The 20635-nt window shown below is 31.0% G+C and overlaps 1 protein-coding gene across 2 annotated transcripts in view; it reads left to right on the plus strand.

The window, feature by feature from the left end:
* LOC116765615 (uncharacterized) overlaps nt 1-20635 on the plus strand; it is a 40508-nt gene that overhangs the window by 12283 nt on the left and 7590 nt on the right. Inside the window, exon 2 of one of the 2 annotated variants that reach the window (XM_032655159.2) lies at nt 16291-16546. The exons of the other annotated variant lie outside the window; for it this stretch is intronic. Coding sequence (XP_032511050.2) covers nt 16465-16546 — 82 coding nt within the window. The 5' untranslated portion in view covers nt 16291-16464. The remainder of the gene's footprint in view (nt 1-16290; nt 16547-20635) is intronic. 2 annotated transcript variants of the gene reach the window in all.

Below are 20635 nucleotides of genomic sequence, written 5' to 3' on the forward strand. Positions count from 1 at the left end.
AGTTTTATGAAATATGAGAGAGCATCACTTATTTCACGTATGTTGAATAAATCTAGCATGTGAGATGGTTCTACCGTGATCTGACTACTATAATCAAATGTTTAGCACACACACACACACACACACACACACACACACACACACACAAAGTTAACGTTGAATTGCTGTGTTTCTTTAGATTAGTGAGAGCGCAACGAACTTTTAATTCTTTTATATACCAATTGAATCGCTCTCTTATTTAATTTCCAAATCCTAATATTCTTTACGCGTCAATTTATTCAAAGGTCCTATCATAAGCTAACTTGTTTATAACATATATAAGTATATAAACAACCCAATAGCAAATCAAATTTTATATCTTAGTCATAAGCAAAAGATTTACAGCAATAAGGAACATTTCTATACTGAAGCAAGACTACTGCGCTTCTTAAGGGTGTATATGTCGTGGAAGTTGACCGCTTGACTGTGTTAGTCCTTAGAAATTTTTCAACGCTTTTAACAACGTTGACCAAAATACTCGTTTTCTTACTGCGCTTATATCGCATTTAAATATTCCTTCAAAAGAATTAAACTGATGTCCTGCCTATCTTCGTGTTCGCCAACGAGCTGTATTCCTTGATATACCATGTCTGATTTGTGAGATTTAGCTTGAGCTGTTCTACAGGGCGGTTTGTTTCCCTTTTTTTTCTTACTTTGTCATTTCTATCATGGGATTGCTTTTGTGGTATTACGAAACAAGAATATTTTTGCGTATCCTAGCCAAAACTTTGCTATTATACAACGATCACTGATCCCATCTCTCCTTGATTATGCTAATGCGTGATATTGTAATATTTACGAAAATAATCTATATAAGTTCCGTTGCCTTTTTAGCTCTTGTATTCGCTTTTTATCGACCTTCATAAATACGTGTGCATATTTCATTATCGTTCTCAGCTTATATGGCTATCTTCTTCGAAGGCTATTTTATAGACATTTCAGTCAGTTATTCTCTATCCTAAACGACTCACATTCTCCTCAGCATTTAAAAAAAAAGTTCGGTTATAAGCCTATTCTCACGAAAACAACGCCGTTCTATAAAGACTCACACTTTTCACTCCTTCGTATTGTATTTCTTACTAACTTCTCGGATTACTATACCCTCACTAGTTACTTCTTGGATTATTTGACAGTTCGCGTAATCTCTCCCAATAGACTGATCTTCAAGAGAACGTTAACGAAGTATTTGTTGACACAGTTCAAAATGATCAGGTTATGTTATAATAAGTTAATAATTGTATTTGGTTAAGTTATATTTTATCTCTCTTATACCGCCTTATTGTTCTGTACAACTTTTATTTCCCCTAAGAGTGACTGGTAGAGAATGCTTTGGCATTAAGTACAACTTTTCTTCCTATTTTGGATGATAAAGACTGAATAAATAAAAAAATCCACCTGATAAAGGTTTTGCCACCCATGTCCTCTGTAAATATTGACGAGGAAATAAAAAATAGGTATTGAATCTTCTGTTAGATCATTATCTACGTCTAACCAACAAAAATATCAATATATCTAGTATTTATATGATTGCGATTGTGTTGGATGCCGATTTTAAAAAATAGTTATTAGATGAGTAACTTCAAATCAGAGCTTGTTGCGTTATCAATGTGAAATAAAGCATTTGTACCAGACTGTGGACAAAAGTTAGTATTTCATATTGGACATCAGCGTTTATCACAAATAGCATTTATTTTATATCTCACGTTCCAATACAACGAGTCACGTTCGCTGTGTCCTATTTACAATTTCGCCCTTAGCAAATAAATATTTATGCTCAATACCATATTGTACAGTTAATCACAGTCTTTGTTATAACGTGATATTAAGAGATCCTTAGTACTGACGATTAAAAAAATCACTTATTATATGGTAAGTGGGTGAAAACTTTTTTGATTTTATTACAAAAGAGGAATAGATATATCATGTTACTAACGTTGTCATCATTTTGTTTCCGATCTATTAAAATAAATGCTAAGGTTTTAGCTTCTCGCTAAGACCCGGACGGAAGTTGATTCGAAACAAAAATTACACCTTTGGTATTCATTTTCTCGTTCAGAAAAAAAAGTGTAAGTTATTAGAAGAAAATGCCTAGAATTTTTACATCCACACATTAGACCTTGACCGTTTTAGCTTCATTTATATCAAGTCCGGATCAACAGCTCTTGATGTTTTGAACGAGCTGGTGAGAGGCGGATTCTCTAACAAAAACGCAAATCCAGACCGGATTTTGATGTTCTTTTTCACAAATAATTGAACGAAACATTTAGAATATTTCAATATTCCACTTTTAAACTAAAATTAATGCCAATATAAATTATGAATTGACATGAATGTGAATAATGAATTTAGAAATGACTGGCATCGAAGTCGAGTGACATTAGTACTTAATATTTCCATGCCTTGTGCAGTCATTTTACTGTATCAACAAGGCTGTGTCAAAACCAATTACAGTCATAACTCTCGACTGATGGAATCGCTCGTTGCGCTTTGCGTCTAAGTTGGATCCAAGGATTACGAGGTGAAATTGAAGTGGTTCCAATTAAAGGTTATACATAACTTTGTTACTACTATTAGAATTTTACTTTAAGTTGAACAATATTGTGTTTGTTGTATATTGAGAAGACAAACATACATTCGTTTTAATGTTATTAGTTGAATATTTTTTTTATTTAAACCTATTTTTTTTTAACTCTTCATAGTTTCAATAGTGACGTTATTTACCTCACCTTATACAGTCGACTAGAACTCGCCTACATTTAATAACATATGTAATCCAATGATTTTTTTTTGCTGTTCTGAAATTATTATTACTAAGCATATATATTTAGTATCGCATATATATTTGGTTTGTTTTGCATATAAACATACCACTGTGACTGTCATTAATGATAGCATATATGTACGTGAAAAAATCGTATTGAATAAAAATATTCTTTGTCACTTTTAGTATAGTTTGCTGTTTATTTAGTAAACATTATCATTATACTATTACCGTCTATATAGAAATTTAATTGATTTTAACGATTTTGAAATCGATTTTTAATATTTTAATTAATTCCCATTTATTACTTACTACGAAGCATCATAGCTCAGAAACAATCCGCTTGTTTGGAATTGAAAGATTCAAAAAGGTTTTTAGTTCAAGAGTTTTGACCTTACAAACAAATAGATACTTGGTATAATAATTTAATGAGCAGCCCCGAGTATTGTATACGATGGTAAGTAGAATTGTTAACAAACTCCCTGAGTCTGCAAATAATGTAAAGTAGAAGCAACACTAGTACGGGACAAATTGAACTGATACCACAAAATTCCAGGCTGTTTTAATGGAAATTCATATTTAATTTCGTTTCAATTCACTGTATTTTCGACATGTGTATCTGAGCCTTACTGTTAATTAATTTTCAAACATTCACATATCAAGGTAAAAGGTACGTTATTGGGATCTTGTGTATAGTTTCGATGACAGTTTATTCAACATAAGAATCAGAGAAAATAATATACCAATGGTAATAATAATTAAATTCATATATATTTTGTGCATTTTTATATATATATGTATATATATAATTAGATTAAGATTTCGGGTGCTAAAACAAGTTAGACAATTTATATATTTTAGCAAAAAGGTTACATATTCCTTAATGCAAACTGATTGCGATATTCCTTGACCTATTTTCTGTAACTAGCTTTGATAGATTGATCAATAACTCTATAAATTTTTTAATATTACAAGTTCCGTTGTACTCTTTATATATTACTATGATCGCTACATAACATAATTTACAGATTTCTTAACGTACTTCGTAAAATCAGTCGAAGGCATCTATGGTAGGAACAATCAAATCAATTACCCTCTCAGATAGCATTAGCTGAGTAAACCAAAATATGACTGGAAAATAATTTTATAACATTATTTTTCTATGTATTTCTTATATACTTTAAAATAAGTCATTCATAAAATAAAATGTCTGTTATATACTTTTCTACGTTTGGTGGTACGTATTATGTGTTGAGGAAATAAAATTTAATTATCCTTCAATGATATATTATATATTTTAGTTTAGCTTTATAAAAAACATTGCTACGATGAATAATAAAATATTTAGTGTATAAAATTGATATAATTCATTGCCTCCCCTCAGAATATAGCTGATTAAAGTACAACGACCCTAAAAAAAATCCTTTAAATTAAACAGACTGTAAAAATTTATAAAAAATTTAAAATATCTTTATTGGATTTTGAAATCACTCTATAAATAAAGTAATTATATTACTTTGAAAGACTATCAAATGGCAACGAAATATATTTTTTGTTATATTTTAAATACGAATAAGCTTTTAAGAAGATATAAGAAAATTTCCTTAATAACCACATATACGGAAAGAAGTTTTACTACACGATAATTGTATGTGATACCTCCTTTGAAATAACATAGAACTGTGATTGGCTTAAACTAGTTTTATATTAAAACATTTGTATTTCAACGAAGTCTTTCCATATGAACTCAATAACTTCTATAAGTCCGTGTTTATAAATTCAAATTCAATAGGAATTACGTTATACAATTTCAACTCTATAATATTATCAGGAGACGCAGAGAGCGGACGAAGTCGTTGCAAGAAATGGAGACTGAGGGTAGGAGGCGATCGATAACCTCCCTCGTAATTCTTAAGGGCCTAGGTTAGAATTTTAACAGCTTCTATCAAAACGCAATTTCAGCATCGCAGACTGTTTATTACTTTATCTAACATTAACTTTGTCGATGTCACGACTTTCGATCGATTTGACACGAAGTTTTGCGTAAATTTGTGAAAAACAATGGTAATGTTTATGGGTTTAGTGCCAGTATTTATAATTAGGCTGTTTTATGTTACAGAAAAAAGTATATAATGAAAATGATGTTTTATTTTCTAACTTTACTTTCATGTGATTTCCATTTCTCTGTATATAAATATTTTTTTCTCATTAAAAATCATTTGTAACAGTAAATAATGCTAAGTCTAAATCAATTTCTTAGACTTTTCTAATTGAATTATAAGTACATAGTTTAAATTTATTTTATTGCAATTTGCAATTAATTTAAGTCACATTTTCAAAGTACGTGATAAAGAACGTCCAGTATAATGGTTACATCTCGTTTAACTTCATCATAGTGAGGAGTTTTCTTAGTTTTTTGTAATAATAAATTTTCTGTTTTGATTTCATATTCTCCTTCAAATCATATCCATCCTATTCGGTTTGGTTTCAACGTACAAAGTTCATATCATAGTCACATATAAATTGAATATTCATAACGAAGAGGAAGGAGCTAAATAATAAGGAAGGACTCGTATAAATTTATCTAGTTTAACGAAAAAACCGCAATTCTAAAATCATCAAAATGAACTGTTACTCTGTATATGGGTTAACTGGGGAGCGTATAACTTATAACTGTTTCCCTGCTCCGGTTAGATGATATTTCTTAAAATTTTTCACTCTTCCTACGTGTCATGTTTCGCGTAATGTATTTGCTTTACAAAAGAACGGATCGTTTAAATTAAATATTCGATTGTCGCAACTGTTGATTACAATAATAATTTAATATGTGAAAACAAAAAGTGGCCAACGAATAATGCAGTGCTTTTAATTTTTTTTGTTTTTGACGCTCGAGAAAATTATAACCGATTTACTTCGAGTAATAGACACTAACCAGGTTTCTTATATAAAAATCGTATAGGTTTTAAATAATTTCAAACTAAAAACCTATAAGCAAATACTTGGATAAAGTTAATTTACTTAATTCATATGAAAAACTTTTTAATTTTTCTGTAAAATTGACTTAAAACATCATTCATTACCTTTAGTATGTAGGTCGGAACAGCTGAATAGAATTCCTTATGAAAGCAACGAAGAATGAGACCAATTACTAGTTTCCTTGCTGTTGTTGCGAAGATCGCATGAAAAGAATGCATTGCATAATATTATAAAATGAGAATATTCCGAATTAAGATTATCAGAAATTCATACAGTATCTACATGAACTGAAAATCTATCAGCAGAGTAAACATCCAGCCGAGACGTAATGTTTGTTTCTTATTCTTCTGCTATATTTAAGATGGCGAAATAAATATTAATCTAGTCCAACCTAAACAAACAGTGTCGTAGGAAATATGACGAAAGAAGATATTTTCATAGAAGGAAAACATTTATTTATATTATTTTATATGAAGATATAATTTCAAAGTGTAAATTTAGATTGTATTGGTCGATTTTCTGTAACAACTGAACTAGTGACGCAAGAATAATGACGTGTGCAAATCATCCTGGGGGCCGTTGTTAGTCAAACTACCGGATATGACGTCATTATATTGATCTTTTATAATTTACAGCGAGGTTAGGGATGTTGAATCTGTTTGATCTCTTTACATAATGCATTTTTATAATGAGAAGGAAGATCTCTTTAACGAAAAGGAACCTTTTGAATCTTTCTTTGAGTATCATTTGAATAACGGATAACTGTGTATTTCCGAGATTTTAATGTAAGATCTTTGTAGATCATGTTTCTTGGTAAAAATTTTCTTCCGAACAATTTCAAGGAAGCGGTAACATAGACTAGTTACAATTTTTAATATCCGCAAGCTAAAGGTTTCTGATAGATTTATATCAGTTGTCGGACATCCGATATTTTATAACAGATTGTAATAAAACCTGCTGTAGTTCGCTCCAGTAATGCATATATATTCCCTTTATTCAAATCGTAAATCTTTTACGTGAATGTAAATTCGTTTTGAAGTTATACGCTTTCGTTATTAAAGGTATGTGTTGCACTTCGCGTGGTAGCTGTAAAGGGCAGTGGGTTATTTTCTATGTTAATGGTCGTTCAGACGATGAACCGCTGATCAATCAGCTTTTTAGTTTGGTCAGTCACGCGGCATAATTTCACGGGACCGTGGATTCTCGACAATTTGATAGCATTTTCAATACAAGTAATTTAACCGTCTCCTTTCAGATGTTTTCCGCGACTTTCCCTCAATTTGAAATGCAATGTATACTTTATATAGAATCGGACATAGTTCCCAATGTTAATAATGATATTGTTTTGTGCTAAATGTTTATATTAATACAGTACATTTCTGCTGTAGGTAGGTACATATATACATCCTCTTTATATAATTATAAATAATGAAAATAAAACGAAATAATTTTAATTGTAATATTTAAATTAATAATATTATAATAGTTAAATTACATAGACTCTTTCTATGTATACTGTGTACTTTGCGTAGTTTTTTATCTAGGTAAAATACGACTTAAATAGTTTTGTGGACACGGAATTATTTCAGAACATTTTGATATTATTATAAAAATATGATTGAAATGTTATGTAATTTCTTTTATAAAAACTAAAATGTCGAACTTGATAAATTTGGCATAAGGCAAATTAAAAATTATTTTAAAGTTGTCAAATACGTGATCAGTATATTAAATGTTTTTCATATATATATATATATATGAATATGAAATCTTTATATGATTGAATTCTGTGTTCAATGATTGCATGCCAATTGCAATGATCAGATAAACTATAATACTATATGTTTCTATTTCGGATAAACGTTGAAAATTTTTGTTTTAAAGGCAAAAAGTTCAGTTTGAGAAGCTACCACCACGTGGTCTCGTGGGGTCCATACTAATTAGTTAGTTTTTAAGTCAAATTTAGAAAGGTTAGCTTTGAGATTTGTTTGGCAAGCAAGCTAAATTTAATTTATGTTTGTATAACGTCCCTATTTTATTGTAGATTTCTCTTTTTTTAATGTATTTCTTACTGTTCTTTGTGGCGTATAGTCGACAGATATTAAGTGTAAAACTTTTTTAGCACAAATATTTTTTAGATTATTATCTACGCAGGTTTTGACACTTCAATCGACTTGTGTACGCAATACGCATGTCTCGAATTCGACATCAATTGATTAAAAAATGTATGTATACTTTACATTTAATTTCATAAGTCTATATATTCAATAAATATGAAGAAATTAAATTTTTATTCTTGTTGACTCTCGACGTCGACCCAATTTTATTTTTAATCTCTTTTTTCCGTGTCTTAATCTGTGCCGTATTTTAAATTCCTATTAAGATGATAAACAAAATTACCCTTCGCCTATTCGTTGTTGTTTCACTCTAATTTTATTCAGTAATATTAATCTTTTTGAACAATAAGCGGAAAAAATCTAATTACCTAAGTTCATTCTTTTCCTCGTAATATCATGATAGGATCTAATAGAATTTTCACTCTGAACTATGGAAGCGTATGTCTGTAGTGTGCATATAGCTCTATATTAAGCTAAGTCAATGAAATTGTTCAAACCTCCAACGTCATTTATTACACGGTCTATGATACTGCCATGTGCAATATTATCGAGATTTATTCCTGACTCCGTGTCGTTTTACGCCGACGTAAGCTCTTGTAATAAACACTCTTATTACCTACGTGTCTATTAAGTATGGTCCCATTAATAACGTACCTACATAAAATGAATGAATTATGCAAAATTACTCTACTATAATAGTAATAATACCTTCGTTGTATAGTTAAATAATAAATACTTTATATACACGTGTATGTGTATAATTGAAAAGCTATGAAAACTGTTTATTTAAAAACTGATGCACACATTTCAGGATATGTGTCTGTCTATCACTGGATTTAGGTTTGGAATAGAATACAATAATGGCTGAAATCCCCTGGCGGGTTATAAGACGCTTTTAATACCGAGATGAAGCTAGGCTCTCCCGGGAAATTTATTCTTTGTTAAACGGACTTCCACGCGTACGGAGTCACATGATCTGCTAGCCTACAGTAAAGTGTGAGACGTGATAGCTTTAGTACAAGAAAACTATTTCAATAGAGATCAAGAACTAAATCTAGTTTACAAAATATAACTACCCAAGCTATTTATACATAATAAGTCTAATAACGTTACTGCTACCAACTTATAAGTAACATAAGTAACACCAACCTGAGTCTTAAGACCTTAGTGTTGGGACTTATAAAAAACATCATAAAATTGAACGAAGAGAAATAAAACACGGTATTTATTCCAGATCAAGGTATAGTCTATTTCAAACTAATGCCTCTTTCCGTGGTCTGTTTTTAAAACCGTGGGATTCATTTTGATATGCTCTCTCTGTCTAAAATAAAATTTATACATCGCATAATTTAACTAAAACATACAGCAATGCAAATACGTTCCGGAATTTAATCACTCCCGTACAGTCGCGAAAGCTTTTCATTCAACGACTTTCGAATTTACATCACTGGAATTGTATAGCTTTTAAATAGTATTCTGTTAAAGTTTCCAGTGAGTCTTTACAACTGTAATAGATACGTGTATTAAAAATAATAGATGGGTACTTTTTTATATTAAATTATTTTATTGTTAATACAATTTTCATACGATAATGATATTTTATTCAATGTTAAATATACGTCAACAAAACAGTAGGCGTACGTAACTATTTCCTTGTCTTCGCTTATCAAATTCATTGTCATATTCTCTTATTTCGTTAATCAAGAAATAAACCTGACTCATAAAATTTTTATCGTCTGATCGTCCTCAAAGTAATCCAATTTCTTGGTGTAATAAGTTTATACAAATTACCGTTCACTTTTGAAAAATAACAAACAACCAACTGCATAATATTAATAGGTAGAAACAGGTTAAAATGAATTTTCAGCGTTTCCCCATAAAGCCACAATCAGCGATAAAGTTAATAATATATTTCAACGAAGACCTTTGAAACTCATCTTTTAAATCGTACTAAAATCGGCTGTGGTTTTCTTAGAGCGAGGCACTTTTTATGGTTTATATATACATACATATACATAGTTGTTCACTTTCAGTGGCAATCTCCTCGTTGATCAAATATTGTTATTTACGTATACAGTTTACTCACAGCCCCTTTAAACAATGGAATCCGTCGCTTTCCAATATTGCTCTAGATTGATTTGTGCAAATAAAAAAAGTGTTTCTGATAGCTAGTTGGTAGGTATCCTGTAAATAAATTTCGCATATTTTAAATGTATATATTTAAAAACCATAACATAAACATGGCTACAGATAAAGACTGCTGTTTTATTTGGGTTTATATATACATATGAGTTCATTGCATCACATAGCCTATCATTCTGTGTCAAATCCCAGGGTAACATCCACATTTAATTAAGATCCAATCAAACTTACTTGGACCGACGCATATATATTCCGATAACGTTTGTTTTCACTGTGAGTGAAAATTATTCGAGTGATGCTTTATATTGAAGTAATTACAAATAGAAAGTTATATACAGCTAAAGTCTGGCATTGCCTTAAGTTCCAAACTGTGCTTAACGCCTAAAGCTAGTTTAACTTCTGCGAGGGCCTTTTTGTTACTCCCAGAAACACTGTCATTCGTTTTTGCTTGATATAAAAGAAATATCACACAGCAGAACATTTACTTAATACGATGATAATATTAATCGTATGACTCAACTTTAATTTAATAAAGATCAATTGTTCAAACAGGCATACTTTGTAACAGTTCATTGAAGTTATTTAAAAACTATTTAACGCCGTAACATGATCTGAAAAACTTCAATATTTTTAGTTGCTGCAACTAAAAATATTGAAGTTTTTCAGATTAATTAATTTTTTTTCACAATATTGTTAATGATAGCATTAAATATGAATAAAAGGCACACATTATATCAAACTAACATTTTGTATGTATATATGTAATCTTTTTGTTTTGCCTGATTGTTTCGGCTAATCTAAATCTCTGAACCAATTTCGATGGGGCTTTTACTGGCCGTCAGTTAGAGTAATAAGGATCAACTTGAGCCTTTTATTTTTGTTTTTTTTTTGATTTTTTTTTATTTTATCGATATTAAGAACACCACTACTTCTTGATAAAGAAGCTGCACACCCAGTCATAATTAAATATCACATATATTTTATAATATATATAGCATAAACAATTTAGCGTTTATTTACCTTTAATAATGTACCATTAACAGTGTTATATAAGTTGTAAAACTCAACCGTAGGTTTTCTTCATTCAGTTTCAGTATCCCGAATCTTTCATAACATCGTTTTGGATAAAAATGAATATGTCAATAAAAAAATTCCGTGAAAGGTATATTTTTATGTCATTCCACTTCTGTTTTGTACATATTAATATTGGAACTTCTTTTTTTTCGAGCATTATAGCATACGTTCTGTTTTGCTATGTTTTGTGGTAAAATTCGATTCATTTATTTAAATTATTACTTCGTTTGACAGTGATATATCTAGTAAGAGGATCTTGAAAATGTTGTTTTTCCTACAATCGGATATATATTACATAATTAAAAATATCTTATTAAGTTTACACTCAAACTCAACACCTTATATTCAACATTGCTATCGTTCAAGCCACTTCTGTTCTACATTAAAAAATCATGACATTATTCTAATATTTTGAAGTTTCAACGAAAATCTATACACAATAGAAATATGTTATCTGATCTTTCTTTTACAACATCACAAAAAGTACTCAATCCTGTACATTTAAAAATGTCCACCAAAGGTAGCGGATCCGGAAATTATTGACTAAGGACGTATATGTATTTATTTTCCTTAAGAAAGTTAGTTATACAACGATTAGATTCGTTACTAGACTTCTTTGTGATTATAACCGTTTCAGATTCATCCCGAGCCAAAATCATTATGTGCGTAAACCTTATTAATATAACCACTAGTTTCTGCCCACGACTTCGTTCGCGTGAACTTCGGGAATAGACTGAGAGCGAGTTAGAGGCGTCTTTGATATATCCCGTTTCATAGTCACTTGTATTCTCTGTGACGTTTATGTCACGTGTATGTGACACATGAAAGTGGTCGGAGGTGATGAAAAATGCTTAATCCGGTGTCCTATTTATAAAATCCTATGTCCATCTCTGTTTTTAATCTACCTTCCCACAAATTTTCAGCCAAATCGGTACAGCCGTTAGCGAGCTATAAATAGTATAATTAACACGACTTACTTTTATTATGCAGATGTTCAATAAAATTAACAAATAATTAAAAAATATCATTAAATTTATTAGTACCTGATAACGCGAAGTTACTCGCACTGTTTCTTTTTATACTACATACATACTTCTATTTGATTGTTTTATTAATAAAGGGCATTCACAGTTGAAAACAATTAATGACAAGTCCGTGGAGGGCATTCTGAAATGACGTCACGTATACTGGATACATCAGCAATAAAGTAAGAGATACTTGTCTGAAGATTTATTACTAAAACAAAGTAAACGCTGTATTTATGATCAGTTTATTTTTCTTCTCACCGACACATCGTCCTTAATCATTTTTATAGTCAGTTTTAACATCTGCTATCGTTTCTCTTTATACATATCGTAAATATTTTAGTAAAAACAAAATCAATTTTTGCAAACAATAACCGTCCGCACACGCGAGCCGTGCTGCGTATCGTTTATTTTCGCCTCGGATTATAGAAAATTCAATTTGTTTAATACAGTTACAACGGTCTCTGTGAGACGTCAGTGATATTAGTTTACGTTCATACCTATCCTCTAATAGATTGCTTTTTGCTATTCATATATTTTATTTATCCAATATATTTAACAGCTGGCATAACTGACGATTAAATTTCATTAATTATTAAAGCGCTATTCATTATCTTCGTTTCAAATTCATGGTTCATTTGAGTTAAATATTATAAGGAAGACGGATGTTTCTGAACGTCTCTCGGCGCCGTACATGCTAATTTCAGTTCAAATAAAATGCTATTTTCAGATGGAAACCAACCCTGATTGTTTATTTAAAATGCCGCTATAATTTTACTGTAATTACACCATAACTTCAAACATTTCGTGTAAAAGAATAATTTCGAAGATATACAGTGATTTAATGTTTTTTAGGGTTAATATTTTGTTTGTTATTTACGTATGTTTTGAAATAAGACCCACACTCTGATTGACAAGTTATAACTATATCTTGTTATAAAGTAACGGAGGAGTAACTATGATGGAGAATGGAATTTTAGAAGAAGAGAATTGGATTGCCATCCCAAATACTAATTGAAAAGACCGCAACTATAAAAACTACCATCGAATAATTCCTTGCATGTCATAAACCCCAAGTGATTCAAGCCAGATATGGTCAATAAGTCTCCGCTTTGAAGTCTGGCTTCCTCAATGTCGTCGCAAATTTATTAATTTTTATAGCGAAAATACGAATTTACGTCGAAGAATACTTTCATTACAAAATTTTTGAATATGTAGGTAGTTTTAATTCCATTCTATATAACGGCTCCCCTAAATATTATAAGGTAAATATATGAAGTTGCACTCCTGTAACAATAGACGAAGGTCCATTGCGCACGGCACACAGCTCATTGTTAATAAGATACACTTAGCATATAAGTGACTTCGGGCCCTTTATCAGACGCAGAGGGCTGCAAGGAGACCACTTACCGGAGCGGGCTTTGTGGTTTTAGTTCGATGTGGAATTTTTAATTAGGTACATACGAGTATATTGTTCTAGAAATTGGCGACCAAGCGAGTAAACTTATTCACTCGTAATAAGAAGCGACATCTCTATGAGAATAAAATTGTATACTAAAAACTATTAGATATAAATTTAAATTTATATGTAGCAAAAAATGTTAGACCGATAATTCAACACTTCACAATTCAAAAGGTTGCACGTTGTCAATGCGCCTTCAAATAAATCATTCTAAACGGTACAAAATGCCAAATAAATAAGTCTAGCCAATTCCCATTATCTGATCCACCTGTTGGTCTTTCGGTAGGATAATGTTCGAAGCTATGATTCAGCACATAAATCTGAAAGTTTTGAATAGTTTTCACATACATTTATAATAGATTAAGAAGTATATAAAGGGTGTTGTGTTTTTAACATTTATACATACACTCACATTATATTATTCTATTTATAAACGTATTTACAAAACAAGTGATAAAAAAGACTAAGATTTTTTCTTTTAGCTTAATACGGAGCAGCGTATAAAATTATTATATTTTTACTATTTATTTATACAACTAGACAACAGAAAAAATATTTCTACTGCAATTAATCAATACGTTATTAATGGCTTGTCAAGTTGGTGTGAGTTGTACACCTGTGAAAAGCAATTAAAGTATTTCCTTCAGGACTATAAAATTAATTCGTTTCATTGTAATAGTTGTGTTGCTGAACATCCTGTATTTCGCGACATAATGATTAAAAAAAAATATATTTTTTTTATTCATATCGTTTAGTTCATTATTAGGCGTCATATAAAGGATGGTACACATGTCCGTAAATCAAAAAGTATGAGTCAGTTACTGAATAAAAGTAATGAGATCTAAGACTTTCGCGAGTTTTATTCATTTAAATGAAATTAATATTTTTCCGATAAACTACGCGTGCTTTATACTACCGTGTATACACTACCGTGATCACGGTTGCTGAAAAGTAACCGAAACGTGGGGAGTATGTAGTTTTAACAAAACATAAAGCACGCGTAGTATATACTTTCATTTAAATGACTAAAAGTATTTTACAAACAGATGTTGATTCCGTTTATACGTTCTCAAAGTAAAACATATGCAAATATTTATTTCCTTATTCATATATTTGTACAAAAGCACACTGTTAAATTTACAAGTAAGTCTCTGTGATATCTGTAGTGTAGCTTTAGTGAGGCCGTCACGGGAAACAGCATCTGTTTTATTTACAAATATATTTTCGTAACTTTTATCCAGTTAAATGAAAATCAAAATTTACCTGCAAATTTGGATACTGTTAGAGAAGATAAGCGATAAGAATTGTGTTTAATATCTGCGTTTGAAGCAAGGGAATGTGCTCAAAATATATGTTACGATGATTACCTCAACCCACTTTATATGTACAAAAATAATATTTCATTATTACAACAACAACATAAACTCAAACGAGGATATTCAATGGAGCAATAAAACAAAACGGTTTATTTACCCCCAAAAGTACACTTAATATAAAAGTTTAAATTTTTCCCCTAAAACTCCGACCCGTAAGAAGTATAATCGAGCTAATTTTACGCCGACTTTTATAACAATTTTCTGAGTAAAATCAATGCCAGTTAAGTGTTTTTTGTTTTGTAAGGATTTCGTATAAATGTTATTTATAAAAATAAAATTTAATGCGAACATTGAAAAAAATCAAATGTTAAAAAAACAGGAAAGCTTTGCTTTAATCTCATAATACTTTAATGTAAATATGAAGTATAATAAATACGTTTTAATATTCTGTGTGCAAAAAGGGTTTTGTTAGAGGATCCAGATACGTGTTTTACTTAAAGCTTTTCGTTGCTTCACCAAAATAGCAAAGATATTTTTTAGAAAAAGCAACATGACTGAGAATGTTGAATTTCAGTTATTTTATCTGCTAGTTAAAACCGTAACAGGTAGAGAGTATTTTTTTAACTAAATCTTATAATATTTAACAATTAGCTAACGAATAGTTGAGAATATTTTTAAACATTATTTTTAGTGTAACTTGTAGGTTATAGATCAAACTTTATAGTAGTCTGTAGTATTAACAGTTATATATATTGTGAGATCTAAGACTTTCGCGAGTTTTCATTTAAATGAAACTAATATTTTTAGGTTCACTACTTTGCAGCGACCAAACCGTCGATAGTATGTAGTTATTAAAATAATAAAATACGCGTACTAATCCAAAAAATATTAGTTTCATTTAAGTTATATATTCATCTAGCAAGTGACTTAATAGAGGATCCATTTCTACTGTAAGTTTTTATAAAGTAACCTCTTATGTATGTCCGAAAAAGCATGCCATTGCTTAATATCTTCATTAATTGTTACAAATACCACCTACAGCTTTTTGTGGTTCCCCAAAGCTTGCTCCATTCGTAATCATCAGACTTTTCAAGTGCACCACTAGAGCTAGGCACGAGCAAATTGATATTGTTATCCTGGTCTAGGATTTCTTCCTTCATATTAAAAAAAAATATGCATGCACATAAAAATATTTGTTCCCGATCCTCAAAATTATAAAAAAGTGTACCTGATCAAAACAAATTTTGCAACCCGAATCAATTTCAGTTCTAAGAAAGCAAACAAAATGTACCCATTTGCAACTTGTCCCAAACTCCTTCGTTGTTCAACAAAACAATTAATATCATTAATAAAAACGACACAACTTTTTATTCTCCAGGAAATCCAAGGAACGTCGCAACCTGAAAGTGCTGACGCGATGAATGCAAGAAGCAAATGAAATCTAAATTAAGCCCTTAACAATGCTTGCTATCCGATAATAATAGCCCTAAGTTATATAAGTGAAGTGAAGTGAAGTGCTTAAACATTATTGATATGTAATATACAGTCGGTGATGGGGTGCGGTCAGAGCAAGATAAATCTGTATCCTAGGAGAAATAAGAATGGTGGGAAAGGGAATAGTGCCAAGAAGTCAGGTGAGAACAATATTATGTGAATAATATAAATAAAAATGTTTTAATTTATATGGAGTTTATTTTTATTTAAGATAAATTATATATTAAAAGTGCTGTTCGTGATTAGATCGATTGTTTGGTGAAGATAATTTTTTTTGGATCAAAGTAAATTTTCTGTTTTCTAATTCCGAACGGGCTCGGAAATGTGTTATGCCAGCGGGCTTTTTGAAATTTATGATGTTTGTAAACATGTTGCCGACTTCGACTACAGACGGTACGTAAAGTGGCTCACCATCGGATTTAAATTAACAAAATTATTGAATTAGATTACAAAGCACAAAGGAATTGGAGTATTTGTGTTGTTATTTTACCTTTAATATAATTATCCTCGTGCTGTAATTACTCGTACAGCTCTGTATGATCTTTGAACTTTTATTATTTTTTTAGGGTAAACTAAGAATTACACAGGATGAAACAGTGATTCATTACGTTCATTTATTATTTTATTTTTACATTTTAACTAACGTTTAGGTTACTTTAGAGCGGCGGTGATCATAGTCAGACGAGATGAAAGTCTCTGTTCATTAGTCTCATTTTTTGTCAGCTACCGCCAACGATATTTTAATTTTCTTGCGTACTTCTTTGTATGCGGGATAAACTTTTATCATAAGTAAGAAAATATTTCATGATTTTGGTAACAGGCTTCAGCTTTAGTTGATTTACGATCTAAAATTGTTGTCTGAGACTTCAAAAGATTTATGATGAGCCTTAGTACTAGAAGTTTTTGTCTTGACAATAACGCTTAACGTTACATTCATATGCTTTATAACACTAGTGTTGGTTACAAAAAAATAATTTAATCTTTTTGGATTACAATAATGAGTGAAAGAGAAAAAAATGCTGATGTAATTGTGTATTCAAATAAATCTAGAGACGTAGTTCTTCAGACGTCTCTTACAGGATCGAAAGTTGATCGATTCTGTCAGTAAAGTTTCACTTGTTCTTAATCTATTTCATCTTCAAAGATTTTGTACATTATATATGGAATTTTTTTCCAAACACTATATATTATTATATAGTATAAAAACGAAAAATACATGAACCGGTACATTCTAATTGTGTTGGAATATAGATATTGGACAGGAAATAAAACGCTCGTTCAGAAATTTATAAATATTTTGGTTCATCCCACTCGGACGACTCGTCTGAGTAAGAAATAGGTCTAACGAGATATCAAAGAGTGGACGATCGTTCACATCCCATAAACGACGATATCCCAACATCCAATTACTGAATCCAAGAAAAGTTAGAGTACAAACGAGGTTGAGGTAATGTAAAGCATATAACTGACAAAAACGCGGTTTATATGTAAAGTTGAAATGGCTGTAAAATATGGTTATAACATTTTTTCTTAAAATCGATTTCTCATACAATTGTGCCTAAATTGCCTTTATCTGGTGCTATGGGTATACACTGCTGGCATAAAACCTTTCATTAGTACGGCTCGCAGACGTGCTCTACAATATTCATAAGGGACTGCTTCATACAAATTTTTATTATGTATGTATACGGAAAATTTACTTTTTTTTAGCAGCCATTTATAATTTTTCATCCGTTCTTTAAAAGCCTTTCTTGTATGTTGTAACTAAACTGACATCTTTGTCTATTACAATCTTTCATTATAACATTAATTAATGTTATATAAATAAATTTAAACTATCATAGAAATTAGAAACAACGTAGTAAATGTATAACTAATGTTTATCTCCGTGAAAAGGAACAACGTTACACCAAAATTTTCGTAAACTTAAATTACAGAGATACAAAATACAACATTTCATTTACAGCAAAATAATTTGTTTTTGGTTTCTCCTGTGATTCAATATGGTGTATTTTTAAAAAAAAGCCTATTATCGAAAGGATGACGTCATATATAAATTAATCTGGGATCTGTATAAATTTTAACTATGACCATTTTTTGCTTTCAAAAATGTATTTATGTTCTAATGCTAGTTCCAGTCACCTTTTGATATGTACGTAAGTTGCAGAAGGGGTGAGGACAACACATGTCAATCTAACTCAGTGTGTGATGATTAAATTATTCGGGCCAGCTGGTTCATTGCTATTACACAAGGTATTTACATCTAAAGTCGGGTCCGACAATGCCGCGACAAATAAAATATATTATTATGTGCATTATTCTTCGCAGATTTAAAAGAACCAAGAACTGTTTGTAACACATACATGATATAGAAAAAATGAAATAAAAAAATAAATACACTTCAAAGATGTACAATATTTTACGTAAAATAAATGTATTTTTTTAAAAGGAGTTGATAGGGCCACACCATCATTCTACCTGTTGGTAGGTGGATGAAGTTTTAAGTGATCAACGCACTACTTCAGTAACGGCTTATCCAAATTATAATCGGTAGGAAGCATAAACTCAGGCACACTGATCTTATCGCTTGCTGTGCGCCCGAGGAAGAACGAAGCGTATCTCTTTGACCGAATGTTAGAAAGATCTAAAACGAAAGGATGGAGGCTTACTGTACTTCTGGTTGTTGGATGATAAAGAAGGGGATGCAGAAATTGAAACTTACAATTTCTGCGCCAGCCCTCCCAGGCGTATCCTATAGTATATTGAGAAACTGACAAATTTACGCCTCTACTCAAGGCTTACTAGTTTAGTTTTAGCCAAGTCGTAATAACCAATAAGCCTTTTCTACCCCTCTTCTAGGAGTACAAAGCAGTTAGATGACATATGTCAGCACCTGCCCATATGTTATAGCAGTATTCCATACACAACTGAACCTGTGTTTTGTATAGACAAAAAGTTGTCCCGTCAAGAAAGTACTTTGCAAAGACAATTAGTTTCTTTAAAGCTGCCTGATCTTTAGATTCAATGAACTGCCCTGAGAAGATTCTCGATACATAGTTACTGAAAGCGATCTGTACATTTCAACAATATATTCTGATAAATTGGAGTTAAGGTGAACGGACTTTTGGTGGTGAAAAGACGTCCTCGTTTTTTGTAGGCGTTAATTTTAAAAAATTGGCATCATCCCATTCAGAGATTGCCTGAAGTTTGTAATTAGCACGCTTGACCATAGCCTCTCTTTCCAATCCCGATCAGGAGAAGGATATATTGATACACAAATAAACATAACTTCCCAATGGGGATGTGACTTCGATGATATATCGTTCTGGATCTGTTGTCATCAGAAAATGCAGACAATTGACTGTATCCACATCTGGCATCCTTCTAGATTAGTTTACCATCTGGAGAACATTTTAGGGAAAGTATTAGATTTAAGGGAAGGAGTAAAGTGTCCTACAAAAACTAGCAGTGATAAAGCCTAAAGGGTAGAAAATTTGGGATCTTCAAAGTGATGGAAACGATGACAGCAGATGTAAATGCGGATGTACACACATACACCGTCGCACTGAAGAAAGCTATTCTCAAGAAAGTCACCTGGGCATGTAAGGTACTCCGTGGCTCTAGGACATAGAATTTGCTTTTCATTAGAAATTTAAAATCTTCGGTTACCGTATTTGATTTAAATCACAAGGTAATTATTCAGACCCATTCTTCACATAGCTTCATCATATAACATATCGAAACCCAATATTAAGTTGGCATGCTAGTGGCTGGTAACTATACCCACGTATGATATACTTTTTTCAAAATGAATTTAGAACTTCATTTGTACAATACATTATAATGACTAGGTATTTGTGACTCACAAAATATTTCTGTTAGATTTCTTATATTTCATCCTTAAAAGCAGAATCATTTTATTTATGAACTTACTTACCAAATTATACACCTCCGCCGATTTTGGTTTTATATATTTTATTTTTTATTCTAAATAGTACGGTCGCAATGCATTTGCATTTTCTACTTCAAAAATACATTAATATTTATGTATGCCCTCCCCCAGGCCATGAAATCCTGGAACTCCTTTAAAATCTATCATAAAGAGAATCTACCAAGCTGCAACACTAGGTCTCTTTACAACACGAGAAAAGATTTATGATCATACCTTCTATCTACCTAGACCAGCTCTAGAATGCATAGCTTCTTCATATTTGCTTAGACAGATTATT

The sequence above is a fragment of the Danaus plexippus genome (assembly GCF_018135715.1).
Source record: "Danaus plexippus chromosome 3 unlocalized genomic scaffold, MEX_DaPlex mxdp_34, whole genome shotgun sequence".
NCBI classification, from domain to species: domain Eukaryota; kingdom Metazoa; phylum Arthropoda; class Insecta; order Lepidoptera; family Nymphalidae; genus Danaus; species Danaus plexippus.